The sequence below is a fragment of the Crotalus tigris genome, unplaced genomic scaffold (genome assembly GCF_016545835.1).
Source record: "Crotalus tigris isolate CLP2741 ecotype Arizona unplaced genomic scaffold, ASM1654583v1 scf7180000020074.1721668, whole genome shotgun sequence".
In the NCBI taxonomy this organism is placed as follows: Eukaryota; Metazoa; Chordata; class Lepidosauria; order Squamata; family Viperidae; genus Crotalus; species Crotalus tigris.
In genome coordinates this window covers 1105058-1132955 of record NW_024097846.1, presented here as the reverse complement: position 1 = coordinate 1132955, position 27898 = coordinate 1105058, and the positions used below count along the sequence as shown (strand labels likewise).

Genomic DNA, 27898 nt, shown 5'->3' with positions numbered 1-27898 from the left:
TTCCTGATCAAATTCTCAATGCCACATATCTACAGCAAATAAAAGCTAAAAAGGCATTAAATACAGAAAAAAAGAGAGAATGGAAAACTCATGGTTCAGAACGTCTGTTGAGATTCTCAGTCACCTAGTTGTCTCAAAGGTGCTTTTTTTTTTCTTCAAAAGGCAACTGAACTGTGTTCCCTTGAGGAAGAAGAAGAAATTCAGAACTGATGAAGCTTCTTGGATGACAGGCGAAAAGTTTTCTTCTTCTTTCTCAAGGAAAAAACAGTCCAGTTGCCTTTTGAAGAAAAAAGCACCTTTGAGTCATATTAAAATGAATGAATCACACTGAAAACAATAAATTAGAAATTTCTAATTAAAAATAATCTATACCAATATTTAGCCTTCAGTGATATCTACGCATGAAAGCAGAGATCCTTATACTCTAGCAATTTGTACCAAACAACCTATAACTGCACCACAAATCTCCAGATGACCATCAGATAGCCATAAAGTATGGAGTTTTTCTATGGCCAATGAGTTCAACCGATTTCTATAAAAAGATGTAAAGTTAAAAAGCATTACTCCAACTAGATAATATGATTGACGCATATCCTAGTATCGAAGTGGTGTCTCTGCTCAATTGGTCATGTGAGAATAACTCCTAGTGGTCAATTAGTTGTTGTTTTTGTTCCCTATCTTTAATTTTACATGACTGTCCTCTGCAAAAGAGGTTACTTAAAAGAAGAAAAACTCCCTTGCAAAAAATATTTATACATTCAGAAAATTACCTTGTTAAGCCTAAGACAGTACCAGAATCCTTCAGGTTTCATTAAACATTTAATCGCATGAATCCCTCTAATGATCAGAAGTATAAATTGGGTGAAAATGAGACTCTTTTTGATAGAAAGGATTAGACAATAACGTCACAATTTTTCTTCAAAAGGTTAAAGTTGTTGTTATGTTCTAGGAGGCAGGTATGTGACAGAGTTTCCATCCTAGTGGTCAGGGAGAAGGAGGAGGGAATATAATGCCCAATTAGCCCTTGCAGCTGTAACAAAAAATGTTATACCAATCTATCACAAGCATTATTTCCTAGCATTACTATCTTTCAATGAGCTGCTGATTCGTTTTAAAGCACATACACTCATTATTTTAGATGGTGTAAGCAAAATCAGCCAGATTTTGTTCTCACTCTTAATCCAAAGGTGCCTTGGTCCAAATGCATCACTAAATGCTCATACAATTGCATTTTCTATCATTCTGTCTGGAAGAAGAAAGTGTTCTTGACAAGTGCTACTTTTCATGTAGAGTGGTAAGATTGTTTTGATTCAGCATTTCCACAGTCGAAAATAAAAATAATGGTTCAAAATAAGAAGGATATACTGCAAGCTATTTAAATTGCATAATTTATATGGAAATAGACACATCATCGAAATGGTGTAAAGCCACACACTGAATACCTGTTTTAATTTGTACTGCAATTTAGCTGTTGCTTCCAACAGATGGGAGAGTCATGCAACACTTTCAACTCATTTAATTACTTATGTAAAATATTGGCTTCTGTTAATTAAGTTCAATAAATTACATAATGGTTCAGAGATTCTACTAAGAGACTTTTTGAAGATGATATACCCATCTTAATTTGATGACTACAAGTGAAAACCATATTCAAAACTTTTTGGAGGCGTAAAGGGAATACTGTTCAGGTTTTTAAAAGTAAATACAAGACACATAATAAAATTGTATTGACTACATGTCAGTGTGATCCACATGCATCAACTTAACCAAAAACAACTAAATGATGATCAACCCTGAAGGTTTTTTTGAACATAGATTACTACTTAGCAAGTGATCTTAGTACGGTACTCAGACGATGTACCAGTTCACGCTCTCCATTCTGGAAAACACAATGAACTATGAAGTAGAAGACAAATGCTTAAGACTTATAAACTACTAGGACTTTGTAAAACCATGCCATTCCTTTGAGTGAGCAAAACTAAAATTGGCTCATGATAAAAAATATTGCATTGAATCTTTGACAGCTTCCAATCTCTATTCAAATATAAAATGTGACAGGTGAAGATGAACAGGGCCATCTTTTAGAGATGCTTGAACGTAGCTTCTCACACAGAACTGAGGACAAGAAACTTTAGACAATTCCTTCTGACTTAAGGATTCTACAGGAATCAGACCATCTGAGCATTTTTGTTAAGAGAATGAAATTGAGCAGTAAAGAAGTGCATAAAGTTACACCTCTCTGTCCAAAGTATTGTCCCACTTCCATACTCATACCTTATTTATATGTCCTGGAAATCATACCAAGTGTTTCTATTCATGTAAAATATGAAATGGTGGACAAATTTTCCTCTGCAATTCACCCTAATACTATAGGGTTTTATTATTCAGTTTCAGAAAATTGGGTTTAACTGAAGGATCGGGGTTTTTTTTTCCATTACTGTGATTAGAAATACATTTTTCTAAAGCTGCTTGAAGCTGTTTTGACTCTGGTGTCTTACAGTAATAGAAAATTTCAAATGCAGGTGGAGTGGAAAATAGAAGAAATTTTCTTTAGCAATAGGTGGTAGGGCTTTTTGTTCACTGAGGAATTGGAAATGTACAAACATATTTTGATTTAAATGTTCCTAATCAAATACAGATGATTAAGTTAGTAAAATTATTTAATTAACTGACAAGTTTAGTTCTTATATTAATACCATTGCCTAAGAAGAAGTATATTTAATAGATCTACATCTATTTTTTAATCTCCATACGTTAGCAAGAAACAAACATGGACCTAACAACTTTATCTAATCATTTGAGTAATAATAGTAATAATTTGAAGGATCTATTCATCTGAGATCTCTCATTGACAAGGTTAGAAGATTCTATTCCACTGTTGGTATCACAGACAAGTTGTTTCCTTTGCCTTCCAGCCCCTTCCATTGTTCCCCCAAGATCTATTCTAGAATCTTCTGAGATCCTCCAGAGATATTTTCAGGGAGGCATGAAGGCTGTAGGGTGAAGGAGCAGAGTATTTCCTGCTAAATGAACAAGCATCATGTATAGTTATGATCCTGAATATCGTATGTAAAGGTAGAATTAAATTCTTTGGAGAACAAGAGTTGAACCAACAATAAAAACAATGCAGGCAGTCCCAAACTTACGACCACAATTGAGCCCAAAATGTATGTTGCTAAGTGAGAAATTTGTTAAGTGAGTTTTGCCCCATTTTATTGACTTTTCTTGCTACATTTGTTAAATGAATCACTGTAGTTGTTAAGTTAGTAACACAGTTGCTAAGTGAATCGGGCTTCCCTCTTGATTTTGCTTGTCAGAAAGTCGTAAGAGAGGATCACATGACCCTGGGACACAGCAAATATGAACCAGTTGTCAAGCATCTGAATATAAATCATATGACCATGGAGATATTGCAATGGTCAAAAGTGTGAAAAACAATCATAAGTTACTTTTTTCAGTGCCATTTTAACTTCAAACAGTCACTAAACGAACCGTTGTAAGTCCAGGACCATCTGTAATATCTTTTCTCCAACTGATGCTAAGTCAAAATGTAAAAAGTAGATTTTCTGGTATGAAGAAAAGTTATGTTTATCTTAATACCTTTGAGCAAAGTCTTGCAGTTACCCCAATATGATTCAAAAGTTCTTCAGCAGATTTGTACAAGTGTCAGAGAAGGATTTTCTCCACATTATTCCAATGTATACTCAAAGTGCAAAAACTTGAATAATTTGCTCTTTAACTGAGGCAGGCTATCCTTGGCCTAGAGGCCACAACTCAGTGTCTCAACTGGCCAACAGCCACAGATAGTGTATTGATGACACTGGAATTTTACAGGAAGGAATGGGGTCCTAGAATCATAGCCCTTTTATAATTGTATTTTAGAGCTGGACGGAGGTGGGAGCAAAAACTTTTAATCTCAGCATTATTTTTTCTATTTTGACCCCAAAATTGCAACACTGACATTAAACCATTTTACCATCACATTTTTGCAGCACAGTTCAGGGATGTTACAACTGAAGGTTTTTAAAATGGCAATGTAAACTATCAAATGCATTTCTCTAAAATTCCATGTTCATTTCACCATTTTGGCCCCGTTATACCACTACTCCAAATTCTGCTACTGAATTTCAGTTATGTGATTTAGGGTTTGGTAGGGACTGGAGTTGGCAATTGGATTGGTTCACTTCATAAAGGCACCGTGTTACTATTCCCAGTGTTAGTTTATCACCTTTGATCTGCAAATCATATTTTCCAAAATGGACCATTTGGTTGCTAGATTTTCGCCATATGATCCCGGTGTGCAAACAAAACTCCAGACTATCTCATGAAGCCTATGGACCAAGGGTTTCCCACACCTACTCTCTAAACAGGGAAGGCCAGTGTTTAGTCCTACATGTTGTAGGATTTCAGTTCCCATCATACTTTATCATCAGTGGTGGGATTCAGCCACTTCAGCAGAACTGGTAGCTAATTTTTTGTTGCCCAGGCCCAGAATGGACTTCCAGAAGCGGCATCCACACAGAGAATCGGTTGTCCACATATTTGAATCTCACCGCTGTTTATCAGGTGTCTAAGACTAATGGGAATTAGAGGTTAATGTTTAGAGCAGGGGTGTCAAACTGGCGGTCCATGGGCCGGATGCGTCACGTGCAGGCCATGCCCACCTGGCTCCTCAAAGGCAAAAAAACTTGCAATACGTCAGGTGACGTGATTGACTTTGACACCCGTGGTTTATAGAATCAAACATCTGCCATTTTAGCCAGGCTTTGATTATTGAATATTTTCAAGAGGGAAATTGGGAAAGAGAAATGCATTTTATTGCTCAATGGATTGTTTCAACAAGTTATAAAAGAGAAAAAAGAAACCATGCTGAATTTTTAAAAAGTAGTGATGAGGAATTGAAGAATTTCAGCAGCATCAAAGGTTGTTGTATTAATGACTGTGTGTCGTTTTCAAATATAGGGTTATGCTTAGATAAGGTTTTGGCATCTCTTTTTTCAGTTCTTTATGATTCATACTGCTATAATTCTAGAGTATTTATCTGGATAAATCATGTGTTGTAGCTGGCATCGAAGCAAATATTTGTATTTAACTATTCTCAAACAGCTATTTGTTTACTCTGAACTTCTATACAATCAATAAGCTACATAATTCATTGACTGGATCTTATGCGGAATATTACAGTTTAAAATTAAAATGTCCTAGAGCTATTAACTCACAGATTATTTCTAAAGCAACTCATTCAAAGTGAGATGTCCCACTGGGGAACATTAGGCTCCAAAAGACCTGCAAAACGGTCAGGATAATCAGTGGAATAAAATATTTATTGGCTAAGATCCTTTCCTTTTTGACTGACAGGAACCAGACTAAAAGCAATCAATAGACCTGCGCATCAAAAACTATTTGGGAGAAATCCTTGAGTCTCTGCAAAACCACAGCCTACTTGTCATTAAAACAGTCCCTCTTTTTTTCAGGTTTCTGCCTAAGGCTGAACAATATTGTGGTTGTGCAGTCTGAATAAAGAGGGGCTGTTTTAATTGATATCATAAGATGGGCAAAACTGAGCTTGCTTGCATGCATGTGGGATCCTAATTTGATTCTTCCAAATGGTTTTTGAAATATAGGTAGTCCTCAATTTATGATCACAACTGAGCCCAGAATTTCCGTTGTTAAGTGAATTTTGCCCATTTCTTGTCACAGTTGTTAAGTGAATCACTACAGCTGTTAAGTTAGTAACGTGGCTGTTAAGTGAATCTGACTTCCCTATTGACTTGCTTGTCAGAGGGTCACATAATGATCCCAGGACCCTGCAACTATCATAAACACATGGCAGTTCCCAAGCGTCCCAATCACGTGACCATGGGGGATGCTGCGATAGTTATAAGTGTGAAAAACAGTCATAAGTCACTTTTTTCAGGACCCTTGTAACTTTGACCAGTCATTAAATGAATAGTTTTACGTTTGCACATCCTTAGGTTGGTCTGTTTTTTCCCTTTGTGTAAAGACAGATGCAAAAAATGAGTTAAATAGTTCTGCTTTCTCCCTGTTGCTTGTCACCTTCTTGCCACTTCCACCCACTAATGGACCAATCACTTCCTTCAATTTTTTCTTGTTTTTTACATGTTGAAAGAAGCTTTTTTTGTTATTTTTGACTTTGGTCGCAACCCTTAGTTCATTTTGAGCCTTGGCTTTCCTCACTTCATCTTTGCAGGCTCGGGCTATTTGCTGATATTCTGACTTAGCTATGTTCCCCTCTTTCCCCTTTATATACTTGTCCTTTTATCTTTCAATTTGTCAGAGAGTTCTTTATGTAGCCATGCTGGTTTCTTTTGAGAGCATTTGATAAAGTAGATCACAACCTACTACTCGATAAGATAGAAAAATGTGGGTTAGACAGCATCACCACCAGATGGATTCATAGCTGGCTGACCGGCTGTACTCAGCGTGTGGTCCTCAATGGATATGCATCTACATGGAGGGAAGTGTGTAGTGGGGTGCCCCAGGGCTCTGTTCTAGCCCAGTGCTCTTCAACATCTTCATCAAGGATTTGGACGAGGGGATAGATGGGGAACTCATCAAATTTGGAGATGACACCAAGCTGGCAGGAATAGCCAACACTCCAGAAGACAGTCTTAAGATACAGAAGGATCTGGACAGACTTGAACACTGGGCGCTATCTAACAAAATAAAATTCAGTGATGAAAAAAGTAAGGTGCTACATTTAGGCAAGAAAAACCAAATGTACAGGTATAGTATAGAGGGTACCTTGCCCAATAGTAGTAACTGTGAGAGGAATCTTGGAGTCGTAGTAGACAATCACTTAAATATGAGCTAGCAGTGTGCTGCAGCTGCCAAAAAAGCCAACACAGTGCTGGGCTGCATTAACAGAGGGATAGAATCAAGATCACATGAAGTATTAATACCACTTTACAATGCCTTGGTAAGGCCACACTTGGAATACTGCATTCAGTTTTGGTCACCACGATGTAAAAAAGATGCTGAGTCTCTAGAAAGAGTACAGAGAAGAGCAACAAAGATGATTAGGGGACTGGAGGCTAAAAATATAAGGAACGGTTGCTGGAATTGGATATGTCTAGTTTAATGAAGAGAAGGACGAGGGGGGACATGATAGCAGTGTTCCAATATCTCAGGGGCTGCCACAAGGAAGAAGTCAAGCTATTCTCCAAGGCACCTGAAGACAGGATGAGAAGCAACAGATGGAAACTGATCAAGGAGAGAAGCACCTTAGAACTAAGGAGAAACTTCCTGACAGTTAGAACAATTAACTAATGGAACAACCTGCCTCCAGAAGCGGTGAATGCTCCAACACTGGAGGTTTTTAAGAAGAGACTGGACAGCCATTTGTCTGAAATGGTGTAGGGTTCCTGCCTGAGCAGGGGGTTGGACTCGATGACCTCCAAGGTCCCTTCCAACTTTATTATTATTATTGCACTTTATATTGGTTTACAATTTATAATTTGAGGTATACTGATTATGTGGTTAATTATTGCATAATAACCTGATTAAGACTTTATTGACATACAGCTTCAAATTGATGCAACGCAGTCCAATAGGAGCATATTTTAAAAACTTTTTTTTTCTAATTTTATGGTCTCCTTTTAAACTCTTATTTGCATTACTATTATTCGGCATTATTCACATTTATCTAGCAACAAACTAGGACCTCCATGGCTCAAATGGTTGGGATGCCGGGCAGGCAGTTAGTAAGTCACCATTCGAGATCTGAGAGCTGCCATGGGGCGGGATTGTGCTCTCATCTTTCAGCCCCAGCTCCTGCCAGGGCAGGGGTCTTCAAACTTGGCCCTTTTATGACTTGTGGACTTCAATTCCCAGAATTCCTCAGCCAGGCACGCTGGCTGAGGAATTCTGGGAGTTGAAGTCCACAAGTCATAAAAGGACCAAGTTTGAAGACCCCTGTGCCAGGGACACGAAAGGAGCCCCCAGCTCAACATCCCTAGGATAACGGTGATGTTACCAAATAATCCTTTCAACCCAGAAGTGTCTCAGAGCTTCTGACACAAGTGCAAAAGCAACAAACTTTGCAGTTCAGTGGATCCTATCCAACTGTGTATTAGACTGCACCCTGAATCAGAAATACAGCACTGGGACAACCTACTCACCATGAATCAGGAAACCTTCACCCACCTGAGACCTGCCAGACTAAAGAAGTTGATGCTGGCTAGAGAGTTGAAGTCCTTGCATCTGAAGAGCACCCAGGTTGGAAAAGGTTGGATTGTTTGGCCACATTTCCATGCAGGGCATTCCTGAATTGTCTTTGATACCAGATATCAAGATACTTATAAATATAATGAGGAGGAAGAGAAGGAAGAACTGTACCCACCACTATGATGTTCATTGTACTGTATTATTCTTTGGTTTGTTCTTCGGAAATTTAAGAGGGATGCTTCTTCCATTTTAAAAACCAAATAAAACTTCTAGGTAAACATCTTAGTTACTTGCATCTCAACCACAAAAAATGTAAAGACAGAATTGAGTCACAAGACAGCATAAAAAAAAAATCCTGGGAGTATTTGAGTGTTTCTCAGATGTGGGAAATTTTAATTTTGAAAGGGAATCCATACTGGTTGTTTTGTCTCCACAGGAGCTAGTAAATTAAATGTTGGGGAATTCTAATAAAATAGAAAGACTCTAATGAGAAAATTTAATTGGTCATTATGGGAATAAGGTAGGAGAAAAAAGAAAAAAATGGCTGGGATTAAAGTTAGACAAATCTCAGCTCTCATGGATAAACAGTTAAATATCACCAAGTGAGTATAGATGATCTGCAATTTAAAGCAAGAGGGAAATGAAAATGAGAAATTATTGCTGAGATGCATGAAGTGTCAGTGTTAGAAAGATATATTATATATAGGATGAACAATTGAAAATACCCTAGAGACTCAAATGGAACAATTGCTAAAAGCAGGCAAATAAAATTTAATTTACTCGTTTATTGTATTTTCACACCACATAATTTAATAGTTCGTGACAGTGCCCAAAATGTGGCAATTCGAGCTGCATATAGAATAGCAACTGTGTTCAAATATTGTCTCCTTTTAAATGAAGCTGAGATATACAGCTCGTTTAAGAAACAAGGATTCGACTTTATTATTTTGCATATTGCCCATCTGGGAATTTTTTTCCTCAATGAAATAATAAGTAATACTGTATTCCACATTGATCCAGAAAGGCACTAAAAGGAAGGAGTCAGAGTTAAGGTATGGGAATACATACATCTTGGCTTTCTTTGGTAAACCCTTTTGATCCTCTGAAATTTTTATAAAAACCACCCTACACAGCTGAAAAGTAAGGGGACCTGCATGAGGCCACCATCACATAGGAAAGGTATTGAACATGGGAAAATGTCCTCAACTGGCTATAAATATGAGAGAGAGAGAGATAACGACAACGACGTAAGGTATTTTCTTCCTAAGTAAAAAAATAAGCATTATATTTGTTGTTCGTCCATCGATTTCGATGAAGACCTTGACATCTTGTGGGTTATGGGCCATCAACGATGTGTCCGTAGGTAGCTAATAAGACCGATGTTAGCACGGAATGTTCTGCCACATACTGAACAAAGAAATGTAGACACTGTTACTTCTGCATTTACAGCTCTGGCTTTGCGGAGTGCTCGCTTCTCTTGTGCCAAGATTGTCCTTCTGTGTTCATATGTCTGGCAACCCTGGTACACCAAGGTGCGCCATGTCGGTTGATCATGCGCCAGAAGTTCCCAAGAGATAGTGTTAATATCCAGGGACTTAAGAGAGGCTTTCAATGTGTCTTTGTATCACTTCTTTTGTCCCCTGTGCGATCTCTTTCCTTGAGACAGCTCACCATAGAAGAGCTGTTTAGGGATGCGATGATCTGACATCCTTACAACATGGCCTGCCCAGAGCATCTGGGCTTTCATCAACAGAGTGTAAACTGAGGATAGGCCTGCTCCGGAGAGGACATCTGTGTCTGGTATCTTATCCTGCCACTGGATCCTCAGAATTCTATGAAGGCAAGTCATGTGGAAGTAGTTCAGTTGCCTAATGTGCCTCCTGTACACTGTCCAGGTCTCACTAGCATACAACAGGATAGTTAGCACTGCTGCCTGGTAAACTTTAAGCTTGGTAGCAAGACTTATTCCACGGCGGTCCCACACGTTAGTCCACAATCTGCCAAATGCAGAACTTGCCATGGCAATTCTACAGTTGACCTCAATGTCAATTGTCACTGCACGGGAGAGGGTACTACCAAGATACGTAAATTGGTCCACTGCTTGCAGCTTTTGTCCCTTTACTGTAATGGTAGGCTCTTGATAATGAAGCTACTATGTCGGGGTTTTCCAGTGTACTGACGTTGATCTTTTTCATCACAACTCTGTTTCCCTGTGGACGATTCTTTGGCTTGATGTGAATATTTAACTTGGAAATGATGAGTCTATGGTCAGTCCAGCAGTCAGCACTCGGCATAGCTTTAGTTACTCTTACATCTTGCATGTCTTTCCTCCGCACAATGACATAATCAATGAGATGCCAGTGCCTGGAGCGTGGATGCATCCAGGACGTCTTTTTACGAGTAGGTAGGTGAAAGATGGTATTAGTAATGACCAGATCATAAGCAGCACATGTCTTTAATAGCAACAGGCCATTGCTATTACACATGCCAATTCCATTTTTACCAATAACGCCATCCTAGGTGGAGTGATCGGACCCCACTCTTGCGTTGAAATCGCCAAGTAAAATCAGCCTATCGGTGCACTTCACAGATGAAAGTAGGGCATCAAGATCTTCATAAAACTTGTCCTTTACTTCATCTGGATTTGTCATTGTGGGTGCGTAGGCACTGATCAGTGTGGCTTGTTTTCCACTTAGTAATGGGAGATGCAGTGTCATGTGTCGATCATTCACACCCTTAGGAAGACTGGCAAGTTGGCGAACAAGATGGTTCTTAACTGCTGAGCCAACTTGACTCACGACGTTGGTCACTGCTACGTCCATACCAAAAGAATGTGTAACCGCCTCCTGTTTCTGTGAGCTCACCTTCATTGGCTAGATGAGTTTCACACAGGGCCGCAATGTCAATGTTAAATCTTGCAAGCTCTCTGGCTACCAGAGCTGTTCTTCTTTCTGGGCGATCTGCTAATGGATTGTCTTGAAGCATACGTAATTCCATGTACCAATAATAAGTGGTAACAACTTGTGTTTCGTCTTAAATTTTGTATTTCGACCACATGAGATGGGATCCCCTCCAACCGCGGTAGGCTGGACAGGGTTTGAAAGAAGCAGCAAAGTTTAGGGCACATTTTCTAGCCCCTTCCTCATACTACATAGGTGAGCAGTGTGAACCTAAAGAGAGCTGCTCAGTTGCTCAGATAGATGCCGAATCCAGCTGTTGCTTCATCAGCAAGAAGCGACCATTAGACCTGAGCCGCCTGTGTGCAGGTCCGCATCCACAGCTCCCAGTGATTTCACACCTGCTGCTTCTTCACTCGCCTATTGGCACAGGACTTTGAGATTTATTGGAGTTAGGGAAAGTCAAGATGTCAAGACTTGTGCGTGGATTGGATTTAAGTGAGGCAGAGGTGCACATAGTCAGCCTCACTCTCTCTTCCCAGATTCCATCTTATTCCAACGGCAGGACAAAAGTCGAGACAATTGGAGATGGGCTGGGTGCAGTGGTTAAAGCATTATATACCAAGCTCTTAAAGGCCTCAACACAGCATATCAATGTGACTAAAATTAAGGAGGAATCAAGTAGCACCTTTTCGGATTAATACATTTAAACTCATTTATTAAAAGACAAAAAGTTTCATAGCCACACTTCACACCACCAGTTGCAATAATTGATTAAAACAATGTAGGATTTGAATTAGGGTGAGTTGTGAGAAAAGAAAGGAAAAACCAAAGACATTTTGGAAATGCAGGTCACATGTGAGAAGCACATTATCCCTTCACAACTGTAATGGGTTAAAAATCCACAATGTTTGTGGAGAAGCAGCTGGAAAACTTTCTGAGGCACCTGAAGTCAGGAGAACAAAGTAATGTCAGAGAATTTCAACCCTTCGAGGACATTCTATTACAGATCTCTAAATTGGACAAAACAAACTAAGCACAAAAGCACAACTGAGCAAGTTGTTGCTGTACACATAGGCAAATAATCCTGACTTAACAGCAGGTTACACAGGAACTGTTTGAAGTTGCAATGGATTCCCCCCCCCACCTAAAAAAAAAAGCTACTTACAACCTTATTCCGGAGTTCCAATGGTTGCATATGTAGCCCACAGTCACATGACTGCATTTTGGTTGCTTGGCAACACCTTTACAGCCGGTTATGCAGTTGCGTGACCACGATTTACTAAGGTTTTTTTTTTTTGCTGGTTTTCAGTCTTTTCAGCTGTTTTCTGGCAAAAAGCACCCATTGATTTGATTAACAACCACAGCATTCACATAAATCACAAAATCGGATGGGCATGTGGGTGCCTTGGCTTATGACCACCATGACTTACAGTAGAAATTCTGGTCTTTATTATAGTCATACCTATATATCAAAATATTTCCTTTATCAGGAACATCTTTGGGGAGCGGCTTCCTATGACACTGTTTACATTTCCTGCCCTTGCAGTTGACTTTACTGCTGCTGAACAAAATAAATAAATAAACCATTTGCAATGCTCCAACCGATGTACCACTGCAAGACCAACAGGTATTTTCCCCTACCCAAAAAAACACTACATAAGAAGCCCATCTGTATTTCCAGTTGAGACTATGTCCTTTTGCAATTCGGTTAAATAACATCTGAACAGTTGATATCAAAAGAGGTAACTGAAAAGTCATAAAACCATCAAGATACCATTGCTAATTCTAAGGCTGGAAAAAGTAACAGACTGGTTATTTTTGCAATTTATGTTATTAATTGCCATACTCATAATTGCCAGGTGCAACTGTGGTGGAGTAGAGCAAGGAGAAACATGTTTTAAATTATTTCTGTAAGAGTGCAGAAGTAGAATAGTAAAGACCTCCTTGATATTGTGGGAGAACAAATTGGAAGAGACAGTTTGGTCTAGATTCCAGGGGTCTCTCTCTCTCTCTCTCTCTCTCTCTCTCTCTTTGTGTGTGTGTGCAATTTCTTTGAACAGATATTTGGTTTGCTATTGCCTGCGCTGAGAGACAGTGACTGGCTCAAGGTCACCTAGATAGCTTCATGCCTACGGCACAACTAGAACTGAGGATCTTCTGGTTTCTAGTCTGACACCTTACTCGCTATACAAAACTGGCTTGCAGTTTCGTTATCCAAATAAAATATAAAATAAAGGGATGGGTAATCCCATATTTTTCTATTGAATGAAGTGGTGAATGATTTTGTACTCTGTGCTGATGATTGAGTGAGTAAATGCAAACATTAAAACAAGATTCACCATGAAGCTGGCCATTATGGAACAGTTTTCCCAGCATTAACCAATTTTTCAGGGGTTGTATGCTCAAAGAACACTGAAAATAATGACAAAACCAAAGTATTTTGTAGATACATTTCTCATCCACTGCAGATTCCATCCTTATTAATATATTAATTTCTCATCCGGTGCTGATTCCATCCTTATTAATATATTCATTTTTAGGACTGATGATTTTTTAAGGACTGATGAATAATAGATTAATTTTTAGGACTTTATGTCCAAAAAGCCCAAAGTTCTAATAAAACATTTAAGCAATGCAGGGGTAAATTTGATCTTTACTGCATAGTACGATGCTCTCCACATAACTTCTCACACAATGGCATTGCTTTATTAACATCTGCCACTAAGATTACAGACTTAAAATGTGAATTTCCTACTAAGTCTCAAACCTGTAGGGATAGATTTATCAACTGAATGGCACAGACGTAATTACTGAACAGCTTCTAAATGGAATAAAATCTTAATGGCGTAGAATTAACCCCAGGATATAAAGAAGTGGTAGTATTGATGAAAGTGAAGCTTTTTTGAGTAATGTTTTTTTTTTTTTTTTGGCATTTTGCAAAAATGCATTGCTATAGCCTTTGATAGCATCATCATTTAGACTTGTTATACAGCGTTAGCCGTGAAGTCTTCCAATGTTTCCTTGTTCATAGATAAGCATCACAATTTGCTGAGATCATTTACAGATGGGAATAGCCAGCAAGAGGCAGAAAAACCACAGGTAACATGATCTTAGGAAAGATTAATTACAATAATTCAAAAGCATCTACAGGTAGTCCTTGACTTACGTCCACAACTGAGCCCAAAATTTCTGTCACTAAGCAAATTCATTTGTCCAGTGAATTTTGCTCCATTTTATGACCTTTCTTACCACATTTGTTAAGTGAATCACTGTAGTTATTAAGTTAGCAACACAGTTGTTAAGTGAATCTGGCTTCCCCATTGACTTTGCTTGTCAGAAGATCACAAAAGGTGATCACATGACCCTCGGGTCACTGCAACTGTCATAAATATGAGTCAGTTGCCAAGCGTCTGAATTTCAGTCATGTGACCATGGAGATGCTGCAATGATCATAAGTGTGAAAAATGATCATAAGTCACTTTTTTCAGTGCCACTGTAACTTTGAACGTCACTAAACAAACTGTTGTAAGTTGAGGACTCCCTGTATTTTTAGATAAGTACTTTTGTAGGAATGTAACCTACATGTTTTTTCAAAGAGAACATCTATTTCCCTGAGTTCTTCCAACAATTTGGCTAAACAACCATCCCATTTGCTAGTTATACAATAATCTTCCCAATAACTGTCCTCCCCCTCTTCCTTCAAATGCCTTGGACAAAATGCAACAATGTCCTGAAAGTTCCTGCAATCCATGAAACTCCCTTAAAGAGGAAAAAATGGAGAAAGAGTATCGGGTAGGAAAGGATTCAAGTGAGCTGAAATTCCCCAACTTTCACAAAGTTATGATCCTGATGCAAACTCGATGGGTTTCATCTATTTGCTGACAAAATCAGTGCTGGGCTCTTTCATGTATGTTACATGGCTCTTTTCACTTATTTACTGTAGACAGAGACGGGGAACTATGGCCCCTTTATGACTTGTGGACTTCAACTCCCAGAATTCCTGAGCCAGCAGTGCAAAGTCATATGATCCCCATTTGCAATTTGCCCAGCCAGCTTCCAAGAAGCAAAATCAATGGGGGAAGCTGGATTCACATTAACATCACGATTCACTTAGCGATGACAAAAAAAAGATCACAAAATTGGGTACAGTTGTAGTCATAAGTCAAGAACTACCTGTCTTAAAGTTGAACATATCAGTTAAAAAGCAGAGTGTTAGCCATGCCATCTTTGGGACAAGGATGCCAAATTGCTGTACCCAGTGTGAGATGTCTTTTAAGTTTCCAGAAACACATGCAGTCATTCCAGTCTCCTTGGCTCATTAATTTTTCTCAGCTCCCTCACAGTGTTTTGTAAATGGGAATTCATGATTTATCGTTTGTTTTTATTAAACTTTAAAATAACATCTCTCCTTAAAATTACAATTTCACCCACTTCATTATGTCTTGATTATCTTTTCGTTTGAAAGTAGCCAAAGCTAGATATTTCATCTACTTACTCTCATTCCTTTGACTTTGCAGACATTTTATTTTATAGCAACACAATGATTAAAAAAAAATAAATCCCCAAATTTGAACTGAAAAGATATAGAGAACTAAAAGCTGTGGGAACCATGTAGCTGTAGGCACAGTAAATAAGCTTAAATTTTAAAAAATAAATTTAGCTTTCATAAATCACTGAAACAACAGGGAGCCTCAAAGTGTTAAGAAGGGAGCACCATCAACCCTAAACAGCTTGTGCACATTTGGACTCTCCTACCCTTCAGATATAGATATGCTAAGTTGTGTAATAAATCTTGATCTTAATATAAACAAGAATTAAGCCAATGAGTAAATTCTCTTTCAGCTCAGCAGATTGCCTAACTGTAAAGAAAAGGCAATGAAAAGTCATTGATTCTGAAAGTAAGAGAGGCTAAACAGGTGGATAGAAAAAGAGATAAAATATTATATAGGAACATAATTGGCTTATGTAACTCTGTAATCTTCATATAATCAACTATAACGGCCCTCTGTCATTGACTGAGAAATAAAGAGCAGGGCCCGCTTTCAGAGGTGTGCTCATGCCAAAGCAACAAAAAAGCAGAAAAATGATCATTCACACTGACTGTCTGGGCAGTTTAGCCAACTTTTGCTTGGGGGCATGTTTTCTAAATGGACCTGTCGAACATCTCATTTGCATGATGATCCAGCAATGCCCCTGACTCCCATAATGGTGGAGCTGTCCATTAACTTGGTTTCATTCCACAGGTCTGATTGCTTTGGCTATGCAGATATAAGCCTGACAAGTGGCAATCCAGCAATCATAACAGCAGCCATAAAACTACACTTTTTATGTCCCCTGTAAGGTTGAGTTTATTTTCAATGGCAAAATGAGTCAGACCGTGTTGCAGAACGCAGCTATTCAATCTTGATATCTAATCATTTGGGCCGTGGTATAAATGAAGGACAAACTAAAAAAAAAAAACAAGAAATTTTCTAACACTAGAGGGGGGGAAAAGCATTTCTGAGGTTTTTTTTTCCTGCTTATGTGGGCAAATCCTACAGCTCATTAGCAGAGAATTAAAGATGCATAAAAAGCAAAAGTTAGGTTTATGGGCACAAAACCAAAGGCTCATGTAGTCCAGCATCCTGTTCCTACAAGATGTCTTTCAGAAGCCCATGAGCAGGATATGAGGTTAATCAAACGCACATTACCCAAGACCTGGTTATCCAGAAACAAGTGACCTCATTAAAATTTGGCGAGTGTGTTTCCCCCCAGTGGAAACTTGAATGCTTATCTTCTATTTTTCAGCCTTTACTCCATGCACTGAGCTGATAGAGGGTGCTACCAAACGCCTTAGAGAACTTATATGTATAACGTTAAGTGCTGATTTTGTCCACAGAATGAACCTTTGCGATTCACTGGCATCAACTATTTCAGGAAGTAAAAGAAATTTAGCAAATAGATCAACATGCATGATTATGGGCATTAACGTTTCTTGGCAATAAAACTTCCATTCCACTGAAGTCAAAACTGATTCGTACTAATTCAAAGGAATACAGCCCTTACAACTTCTCATATCTTGCAAATGAAAAATACAATCATCAATCTCTGAGACAGAACTGAGAGCAAAAAGCAGAGCTTGCGGCAAATCAATGCCTAGGATGAGATAAAGCAACTTTTTAGTGCAGAACCCAATCTGGGTTGGTCATCAGGACCAGAGGTTTAGTCTTCCGAGCTGTCAGACTTGTGCTGGAGCCCCCATCCTCAGGGAACTTTTCTCTCATCAGGATGTGGACATGTATATTTGCCTTCAACTTTTTAGACCCATTCACATTCAACATAAGGGTTTGAGGGCCACATATTGCTCATGTGTATGAGAAAGTTCTGGGCATTTCCTTTGTTTTTTAATGGTGATATTTACCTTACAAAATGGGTCCGTTCCCAGTTTGGAGGAGTAAGGATTTATGCTGTGAATTTTTTTTTTTAAAAAAAACATGATCAGAGATGATCATGATCAGCACCTGAAGGCAGGACAAGAAGCAACGGGTGGAAACTAATCAAGGAGAGAAGCAACCTAGAACTAAGGAGAAACTTCCTTACAGTGAGAACAATTAATCAGTGGAACAGCCTGCCTCCAGAAGCAGTAAATGCTCCAACTGGAAGTTTTTAAAAAGAGACTGGACAGCCATTTGTCCGAAATGGTGTAGGGTTTCCTGCCTGAGGAGGGGGTTGGACTAGATGACCTCCAAGGTCCCTTCCAACTTTACTACTATTACTATTACTATTTGAGGGCCAGAGAAGAAGGGAGACTAAGAGATTGCTGTTATGCACGCATAATCTACGTACGAAGAGTGTAGGTTGGCTGACAATATCAACAGAATGAAGACTAGTGGAGTGTAGCACACACAGGTGTTGGAGAGAACAAAGGCTTCCTTCAGGAAAGCATCCCACCAGAACAATAATTTTGAAAGTATTCCAATGCCACCTGCTAAAGGAATCAAAGTGAGAACAAAAAGCCTGCTCCCACTACCCAAAGCATAATGCAAGCTATTGTGATTTGAAACTGATTTAGCTTAAAAATGGATAAAAATGCCTAAAAATAGGTAAACACTTTTGGAGGATCAGAAATGGAAGGAGAACAATCTGCCTATGGGGCTAGAGAAAAAAGAAATTTATTTTATCTCTACTGTCTTCTACCCCATTACAATTAAATAACGTGGTGTAGCTTGGTGTATATAAATCAAAAATTAAAACATCCACAGACCATTGAAAACTAACCACAATCTTAACAGTGATAGCATAAAAAACTCCAGTCGAAACCCAGAATAAATAAAACGATAAACATAAATGTAACAAATAAGGAATAATGGAAAAGAGTAAGACAGCATTCAATATAAACTAAAACAAAGTCTTCCAAAATAATTAAGTATTTAATTTTTTCCTTAAAACCAGTAGGGAAGAAGCTAGTTTGATCTCCAAGATGTTCTTGGCCAAGGCTCCTACTTCTTTAGAAGAGCACATATTCCCTTAAAATTTGAATGCTTGGGCTGGATGTTTTACAAAGATGGTGAAACAGCACAAGTAGCTCTTGTATTCATAAAGGTGTACAGAAAGTAACCTTCATGTCAATTTGAAAGGATGATTCTGAATAGAATTCAGGCAGGTTTTCTTTTTCTTTTTTCTTTGAGAAACAAGGAAGAAGTAAAAGTGTTGACTTTAGACTGAGAAGTCATGGATTGTATATAGCAGGGGTATCAAACTGCCGGCCTGCGGGCTGGATGCGTCACAAGGAAACTGCGCCCACCCCATTGCCAGCAATGGAGAAAAAGCTTCGATACATTGCGTGATGTCATGTGACACCGCAAGTTTGACATGTCTGGTATATAGAGATTCTCAGTCATGGTTGTCTCAAAGATGCTTTTTCCAAAAGGCAACTGGACTTTGTTTTTTGTTTGAAGCTTCTTGGACAAAAAGCAAAACATTTTCAAACAAAAAAACCAAGGAAGTCCGGTGCTTTTTGGAAAAAGCACATTTGTGGATTCAAAATTCCACTCCTTCTAAACCAGTGGTTCTCAACCTTTCTAATGCCGGGACTCCATAATACAGTTCCCCATGTTGTGGTGACCCCCAACCACTTATACATCACCAGGTGCCAGGGGCGTGGCCAAAGAAAAGGGGGAAAAAATGGCGGACAGCCTTGTTTGGCGACCCCCGTGAAATGGTTGTTCGACCCCAAATGGGGTCCCGACCCACAGGTTGAGAACCACTGTTCTAAACTCACTGGGTTTCAGCTGCTCAGTCTTGCATGAGGGGTTAGTTGTAGAAGCCAAATGGCAAATAAAAAAGTTTATAGACTAGTATTTCCTCTTAATCTAATATGCAGAATCTTGGGACCCTAGAAGTGAAGGCAGGATATATACTGAAATAAATTTAACTATTTCTGGAGTAGGAAGGTTAAGGAATGGATAATGAACATTATTCAAGAAACAGAAAAACCAGTAGACCTCTAAATGTTGTTAAACCTACAGTATTTTCAACAATTAGTAGTAGTAAGGAAGGGTAGGAACTGTGGTTTAATGATATCTGCAGACCCCCCCATCTCTATCCAAGTTAGCTTCCTATATCCACTTTATTTGCACAGACTGAATTTGAGGAACAAGACAATGTATGTGACATCAGATACTGAATCAACAGCTTATAAGTTACCCAAAACCTTCAGTTGATTTCTGATGCTAGGAATTTCAGAGTGAGAATTTGGGGAGTTTCAGGTCCCAGCAAAGCAAGAGAGCATCCGATAGGAGCAGGCTGAGTGTTAACAACCAGTTCTACACAATCTTTTTTGCAGCATACAAAACATTTCCAAGTTTGATGTAAACACGGAATCCTGGCAGGAAAACTGCAGCCAAAGGCAGGCTAATCCATTCACAGCAGCACAAGAGTTTGACTTTTTTCCCTTTTAACCTTTATCTGCTTTTTGATTAATTGCTCATTCCAAGCAGCTGGGCCAAATTTTATACTAATTGCGTAACAGGCTCATTAGCCCCATTGAACAAGAGCTACATTCCTGTAATTATCCAACTGAACAACTGTCTGGGTTTTGGGTCTGATGATCACCCAAGTGATTTAATCGATATTCTACTTCACATTCAGATATGCAATCTGACATTTAAGAGGCTATTTTGGAATGGCCCCTAGCATTTTCTGACAAGCCAGGTAGTCAATTCCTGTCACAATCAATGGATCAACACTCCTTAGTTTGAAAAAAAGCAGAGCTTGCACTTGCTAGAAAACACTAGGAAAAAAAAATGTCTTTCCCCCCCTTTTCTTTCTGCATTTTAAGCATTGCTATACAAGTTCTCATCAACTTCATGCCATTCAAAGGACTGAAGCAAGTCCCAGTTATGTGTCTTTTCTGCTTCCAAAATTGCAGCTATCACCTGAATTTTTGCACAAAAAGCAAACTCCATTTCACCTGGAGAAGGTAGAAGCAAAAGAGAAACGCAAGGCTTAAATTATCTCACACAGCAACCACACATTGCTGGAATTTAAAGGAATGAGAATCCTCTATATCTTGGACTAGAAAACACAAGAAAACTCTACTCCTTGGATCTACAGAAGGATAAATGTAGTCTCTGCCCATGAAAAGATTACTTGTCCTTTATCGGGATTTTTGTCTCCCTAAAAATATATTCTAATCCATCAACAATGGTTGCAAGTTTCAATAGCTAGGTTAAGCCAAAGTAAATCCAATCTCACTAGGATTTGGAGGAATGCAGAAAACCCTACAAAACGTACTCAGTGCAAATTGGGGGGGGGGACACCAACTGCAAAATGTAAGCTTGAATGTTAGGCATAGTCAGTTTCTGGGAAATGGAAAATCATTTCTATTTTTATTTTGCTCTGAATTTCTATAGATTTCTAGATTCATAGGTGAGAGAAATAGTGTGAGCCATTGGTCTAAGGGCAGAGAAGACAGATACAATAAATTAAGAATGCATTTAATGGCAAGCAAACCAGAAGTGGGGAAACCAGAATCAAAAGCTCATTCCTTCTCATCAGCTTGAATCAGAATTGTTGAAGGGGGGGGAAATGAAGAAAAAATTGGAAAGCACCTGTTTAAATTTTGATGATTTTTAGATCTAGGAATTTTGGCTATTTTCCCCAATATCTGGATATTATGGCAAACAATTTCATGAGTAATATTTTATTCAATGTATCCAGGTAAATCTTTGAAAGTATTCATGCCACTACATGCCAGCATTAATACATGGTGAGCATTAACTACCTGCAATTTAAGTTCAAAGGCCGTGTTGACTTTCCACTTGATATATTTTTTCTCTTTTGGGCTATTAGCATGGCCTCGGACTGTCAACAGTAGCTATACAAAGGAGTTCAGGTAACTAAACTACTGTTCCTAGAGAATTACTGCACAAAGACTGCGATTTAGAGAACCGTGAGCAAAGAGAGAGAAATGTATTAATGCTGCAGTAGGGACTCACAAACTAGCAGACGCCTTTCTGTAGTGTTCCCATAAGACAAATGTGGCAATGATACAAAGGTCTTGCGCACTAATTCTATCCAGCTAACAAGATAGTAAGGGGGGGGGGGGAAATGTTCAAAGACCTGCAAAGGAGTCTGCTCAAAAATTGGGAGAATTTCAGTGAACAGGGCATCTGTCACAGCTCCTGAAAACTTCTTTCTCCATAGAGAAAGTTAACCTTTCCTGTTCAAAAAGAGTTTTGTCCTCTGCACTCTTAATTTTTTCCTAATGCCACAACAGTCAAGACTCTCTGGGTTTAATCTGCAAAGTTAAAATCGGTAACCATTTCTAACTCATGCCTTTGAGTATTTCATGTGTAAAAAATCCAATTGCAAAACTGTCATGCAATAAGCAGCAGTAGCAATAATGATGTTTTGAAAATCTCGGGGGAATGTGTCTTAAGAGCTCTCTGAGTGAAGCATCACAAAGAAGTCTCCTGTACCCCAGGAAACAATGAACTATGAAGGGCACTAATCCAGATAAAAAGATATCTCCAAACTTTGACAGGCTGGCATGGAGGGAAGTGGTCTTTGAAGTAACTTAGCCCCTTCAAAGTTTTAAGGGTTAAAATGAGCCCAGTAGGCTTGGCAACAATTAGGGCAAGTAGTGCCATCTAGCCCCAGCACTACTGCGTGGATCCAAATCTGTCAAAGGCATAGCAGTAGATGTATATCATCATCATGATAACCAGTTCATATGTCACCGTAAGATATAACATGGTCCATTTAGCTTTGGCTTAGCATGTTAAATGAAGCTATTCATAAGCCATACATCCTGGTTTATTTTTAGTCAGCTCATGTCAGAGTCACTTCCTGTTTGCATTACACTCTACGTGGGGCTGTCCTTGGAAACCGTCCAGAAGGTGCAATTGGTCCAGAATGCAGCAGCAGTGCTGTTTTGGGTACCTTGCAGTTCACCCGTTAACGCCACTACTGTGTGCACTTGCTTTGAACAACTATATTAACAGGAATTGTAACTGAAAGTGGGTGGACATCCTTCCACCAAACTCAACCACTGGAGATTATTTTGATAGGTTCCTATACTTTCCTTGGCAATAGAACAGAAGCACTTTATTATTTTCCTTTTACAGGACTGTTTTTTCAGCTTCCCAAAGTAGCCTGCAGCCCTGGGATTTCATGGTGGCCTGCTATCCAAATTTTTTCCAAGATCAGTCAAGACGGGCTGGAAATGCCACTTCCTGTGACTCACAATGAACTAAAAGAATGACAAAAAGGGTAAAGAAACTGACCTTTGTGTTTCAATCCATGGATGGCTAATAGTTAAGACATGAGAAAATAAGGAGAGAATAATTTACAGTAAATCTAGATTCATCATGAAAGAAAAGTCAGCAACTTACTTGTGCAATACACCTTTATTTTCCTTTACCTCTGCAGTCAGTCTTTAAGTAATCATTGTGTAAACAACAGAATGGAATGAAATTACATTGAATTGTATGCCAATGGTCTAGAACACCTCAAACATTAATGACAAGGTATTATAAATAACTTTTAAATAACACATTTGCCATTTTTCCCTTAGGTTAGAGAGCTGCCATTGACCTAAACTTAGCAAGGAATTGGTTTTATGTGGGACCTCCAATAAGTCCACGCCTTTGAAAATGTATCAGACTGAAATCTCATTCCAAAATCACTAACTCCAAAATATCTATGCCACAGATTAAGCTTATGACTACTTTGGTCAGAAATGTTCAAATATTGTGTAACATGTTCTTCTTGTTTCATTTTGTTGATTTTCTTTCACCACTTAACTCATTGCACAAAGCCCTTTCTTATTATTTGCACTCCACCTGGATGTTCTGCAGAATTTCAAGTAAAGCTCAGATTCTTTTCAAGTTTTATTATTATGAAACAATTCCTATCTCTTAATTATAAACCAAATCCATGACGGGTAAAACAAAGGCATTTTAGCTTAATGGCAACTGTTTACACGGTTCAGCTTAGATTCCCCCAACAAAGTAGGCCATAATTTATTTGTCTTTGAGTCTCTGCTATAATAATTCATTCCCACGACTCAGAAAATTGAAGCACGGTGTGTGTCTAAAAATGAAATGAGCTTGGTTTAGCATAGGTTCAGGCACAATCTTAGAACGTTAATATTTGCAAGGCACCTCCCCACGCCACTGACAATCCAATGAGCGATGCTTAAAGGAACACGCAAACCAAACAAAACCCAAAACTAATGCCTACATCAGTTCAAAACTAGGGATTGTGACAAATACTTCAAAGAGAAATCTCCACCTCCCTTTAAATAAACATAATTTAACTGCAACTAGCACATAAATCATGAAAGGGGGGGGGGAGTCCAATTTCATACAGCTAGGATATATATTGCATAAATAAAGGAGGGAGGGGGGAATTCACAGTTGGTTTTAAATCAGGAATTCAAGTTTGGCTAATAAACCCTATCGTTTATAATTACATTCATTCTACCTACAACCAACGAATCAGAACTGTCCACTAAATAATGACTGTTTTGTCTGAATTAAAGAAGAAATAGCTCTGACAGCAGATTCCTTTTGTAACCAATGGATACAGCCACTCAAGTGCATTTCTGATCCGTCTGTTCTCTGGTCAGGGAAATCCAATCCAACTGCTGAAGCAGCATTGAGTGGCTTCTGGAATGTTAGCAGGAGCGGTGGAGCTGTGGGCTTTCGCTTGTTTCCAACCTGGTGAGGTGCTACTGGATGAAGCGGAACTCCGTGTGTGGTGCTTGAAAAATTTCCTTCACAATGTAAAGCTGGCCTCTTCGCAATCACACCCTTTTGCTGGGGGAGGGGGGGTCAGGTGCTTTGGCATCAGCTGACGCTTAATTGAGCAAACCCAATCAATTTTACCTCGTCGGGGATTTCCGTACCATCGCAACCAGAAGCCTGAAAAACACAATGCCAAAGGATCAGGGTTAGAGGCTGGGAGAGACTCTTGAGAGAGAAAGTCAACCTTCCTTCCTTCCTTCCTTCCTTCCTTCCTTCCTTCCTTCCTTCCTTCCTTCCTTCCTTCCTTCCTTCCTTCCTTCCTTCCTTCCTTCCTTCCTTCCTTCCTTCCCCTTCCCTTCCTTCCACAAATAATTTAAGATGGTGAACATATCCAACACACTTTCCTTCTTCTATTTTCCCCACAACACCTATGAGGTGAATTGGGCTGAGAGAGATTGACTGGCCCAAGATCGCCCAGCTGGCTTTCATGGCCAAGGCCTGACTTGAATTCATGGTCTCTTGCTTTCTAGCCTGGTGCCTTAAAATTATATTTCATCTATGCAGGTGAAATATTCAGTCAAGAAGCCTTGGGTGAACAAAGCAATAGCAATAGCACTTAGTCTTATATACCGCTTCGTAGTGCTTTTACAGCCTTCTCCAAGTGGTTTTTACAGAGTCACATATTGCCCCCCCCCAACAATCTGGGTCCTCCTTTTACCCATCTCGGAAGGATGGAAGGCTGAGTCAACCTTGAACCGGTCAGGATCGAACAGTTGGCAGTCGGCAGTCAGCAGAATTAGCCTGCAATACTGCACTCTAACCACTGCACCACCATGACTCCATAGCAGTTAGAAGATTTAATCTATCTTTTCAACCCTGCCTCTTTTCCTACACAATTATTTGACATCACCACTACAAAAGTGAGGTTTAGATTCAGTTTTTGACAGAAGCAATGTAGCTTTTAATATAAATGAATCCTTTGGTTGTTGTATAAGATGGAGATTCAAATGCTATATGCAGGTTTGGCAGTATTAAATTTACTGGTATTGTCTATGTGTTTTAAATGACTAGACTATTCATGCAACTTTACATAACACTACTCAGAGTGAAGTAACAGTATTCAATCAAATTAACTTGCAGGTAAATCTGTAACTTTAACTGCAAAATATCTGTCCCCTCGAACTGGCCTGAACCAATTTGCTACTGAATACAGTGGGGTAAATATGGTTGATTATTGTTAACTAAAGTTCTCATAAATTTATTGACACAGTTTGGAATCAATTTTACTAATTACACCAACAGCCTGAATATGTACACTTTCCATTTAAAGCAGGCTAGATTTCAAAAAGTAGTCTTCAGACTGTCCAACATAACTACAGATTGATACCATTATGAAGAAGGCAAATGTGCTATATATGCCATTTATCATGCATTGTCAATTGTTTTTAGGTGTCAATAACTATGCTCTTAAACATTATTGTAAAAAATACACTACAGGCAACAAAGAAGGTTTTGTGCACTGAGCTTGCCTCCTAGAACCTTTTCAATAAAACTATGGTACAAATAATATAACTCAACAGGCATCAAGATGTGCATCCATTGATCAATTTTGCTGAAGCAGTCACAAGTTATGTTGCTATGTATATCCAGTTTTGTTATATTTTGTAGGAAGAAGCTGAGGCATCACTTTATTTTAGAGAAAGTTGTCAATAAATTATGATGCCCATGGATTGCAGCAGATGCTTTTACTGCTGGAGAGCCTGAATGATCTTTTATTTCCAAAATTGTAATATGGACAGCTCATTGTATTGAACATTCTCAGGGTTAATTTGTGGATTCCAAATTACTCAACAATGGTTCATTTGGAAAAACTTACTCTTCTATTGTTAGTGGGGATTTGTATGTAACATTGCTGATTGCAAGAAATGGTGTGTGTGTGGGGGTGAGGCTTTGTTGCTAAGTAGAGACCATATTTCATCTGCAGAACCCAAAACATTGTACAGGTAACCCTCAAGTTTCAACAGCAATTGGGACCGGAATTGCTATTACTAAGTGATACAATTGTAAAGGGTGACGTCACACGACCATATTGTTAGTGATGGCAATCCCAGCAATCCAGCTGCCACCATAATTCCAAAATATACAAGTCATTTAGCATAGTGCAGGCCGTGAGCAAGTTGAGGAAGGGCTGACAGAGACTGCAGGCGGGAGCGAACTACCAGAGCAACTTGCAATCTCCTTGCTGGCTGGTTGCAAATGGTGATTGCATAACTACAGCTCCCTGTGACAATATAACTCGTGAGCTGGGCACTCAAGTGCTTGGATCACAATCACATGACCATGGAGGTGCTGTGATGGCCACAACTTCGGGGATCATTTATGTGTCATTTTTTTCAGCACTGCCATAACTTTGAAGGGTTGCTGCACAAATGGAAGTCAGCCGATGACTACCTACAATATAGGGAGAACCATTTGCTATGGTTGACCAACTACAAAGCTCAAGCTGAGTCTGATACAGTACTTACAACCCACTTTAGCTACTGAAAAATTAGTTCTTCAGACTAAAACAGGGCTTAACAGAACTGTTTCTAGATCATGACTTGAAGGGGGAACAGCTGAGGAACCTGAATGTGCTATATATTATTATTCTGATGCAGTGATTACATTGTTTCCTAGTCCAATTATAAAATTGACATTCCACTTTGTCATAATTATTGCTGATTGAGATCTTCAATAGCGCCTCTCTTGAACTGCTTTGCAACTGTGCACAACACAGACACAGAGTCCCTGCAGATTTTACTCCGCTAATCGATGCCGACTGTAGGGGGCAGTGCACATCTCCATTTCAAGGGCGGCTGAGCCAGCGCTGTCCAAAGAGGTATCTGTGATCATGTGGCCAGCATGATGTCACAGAGCACACAGACATATCTACACATTAATCTTTTACTGTACAGGTAGTCCTTGACTAATAACCATTGCTTAGCAACCATTTGGAGTTATAATGGTACTGAAAGAATTGGCTTGCAACTACTCCTCACACTTACAACCATTGAAACATCCCCATGGTCATGTGATCAAAATTTGGGAATTTGGAAACCGCATATATTTATAATCAATGGAGGAAGCTGGAAATGGTGATCCCTTTCTCTTGAGTCATCACAAAACACATCCCTTTTTCCTTTAAATGGGGAGCCTAATATAAATATTTGAAATAAATAAAAATAAAACAAGGGCATCCCTCAACAATGAGGCATAGGAAGGAGAAGTTGCTCAGTCAGAACATTTTGATTTAATATGGGAATGTCTGACTATCCGTGAGCACTTTTCAACCCATCACTCCACTTTTTATAGTGATATACATGGCTAAAGGAAGAGGAGAAAAATTATTCAACAAGTCTTTTATTTTATCTGAAGGTCCAAGCCGACATGTACCTTCAGAAGGAATCTATACTTTCATTTGCAAATTATTAAGCATGGGAATGATGCAGATCAAATGTGTGAATTGGGCCCCATAAAAAAAAAGTAAGAGGAAGTATGCTGGGTGAACAAACTATAGCTGAGAGAAGCTAAACATGCTAT

General features: G+C 39.0%; 1 protein-coding gene across 1 annotated transcript in view; it reads right to left on the bottom strand.

The window, feature by feature from the left end:
- Positions 1–22959: 22959 nt before the first annotated feature.
- STK39 (serine/threonine kinase 39) overlaps positions 22960–27898 on the bottom strand; it is a 127506-nt gene continuing 122567 nt past the window's right edge. Inside the window, exon 18 of the mRNA XM_039365457.1 lies at positions 22960–24496. Within this exon, the coding sequence (XP_039221391.1) occupies positions 24422–24496 (75 nt within the window). The 3' untranslated portion in view covers positions 22960–24421. The remainder of the gene's footprint in view (positions 24497–27898) is intronic.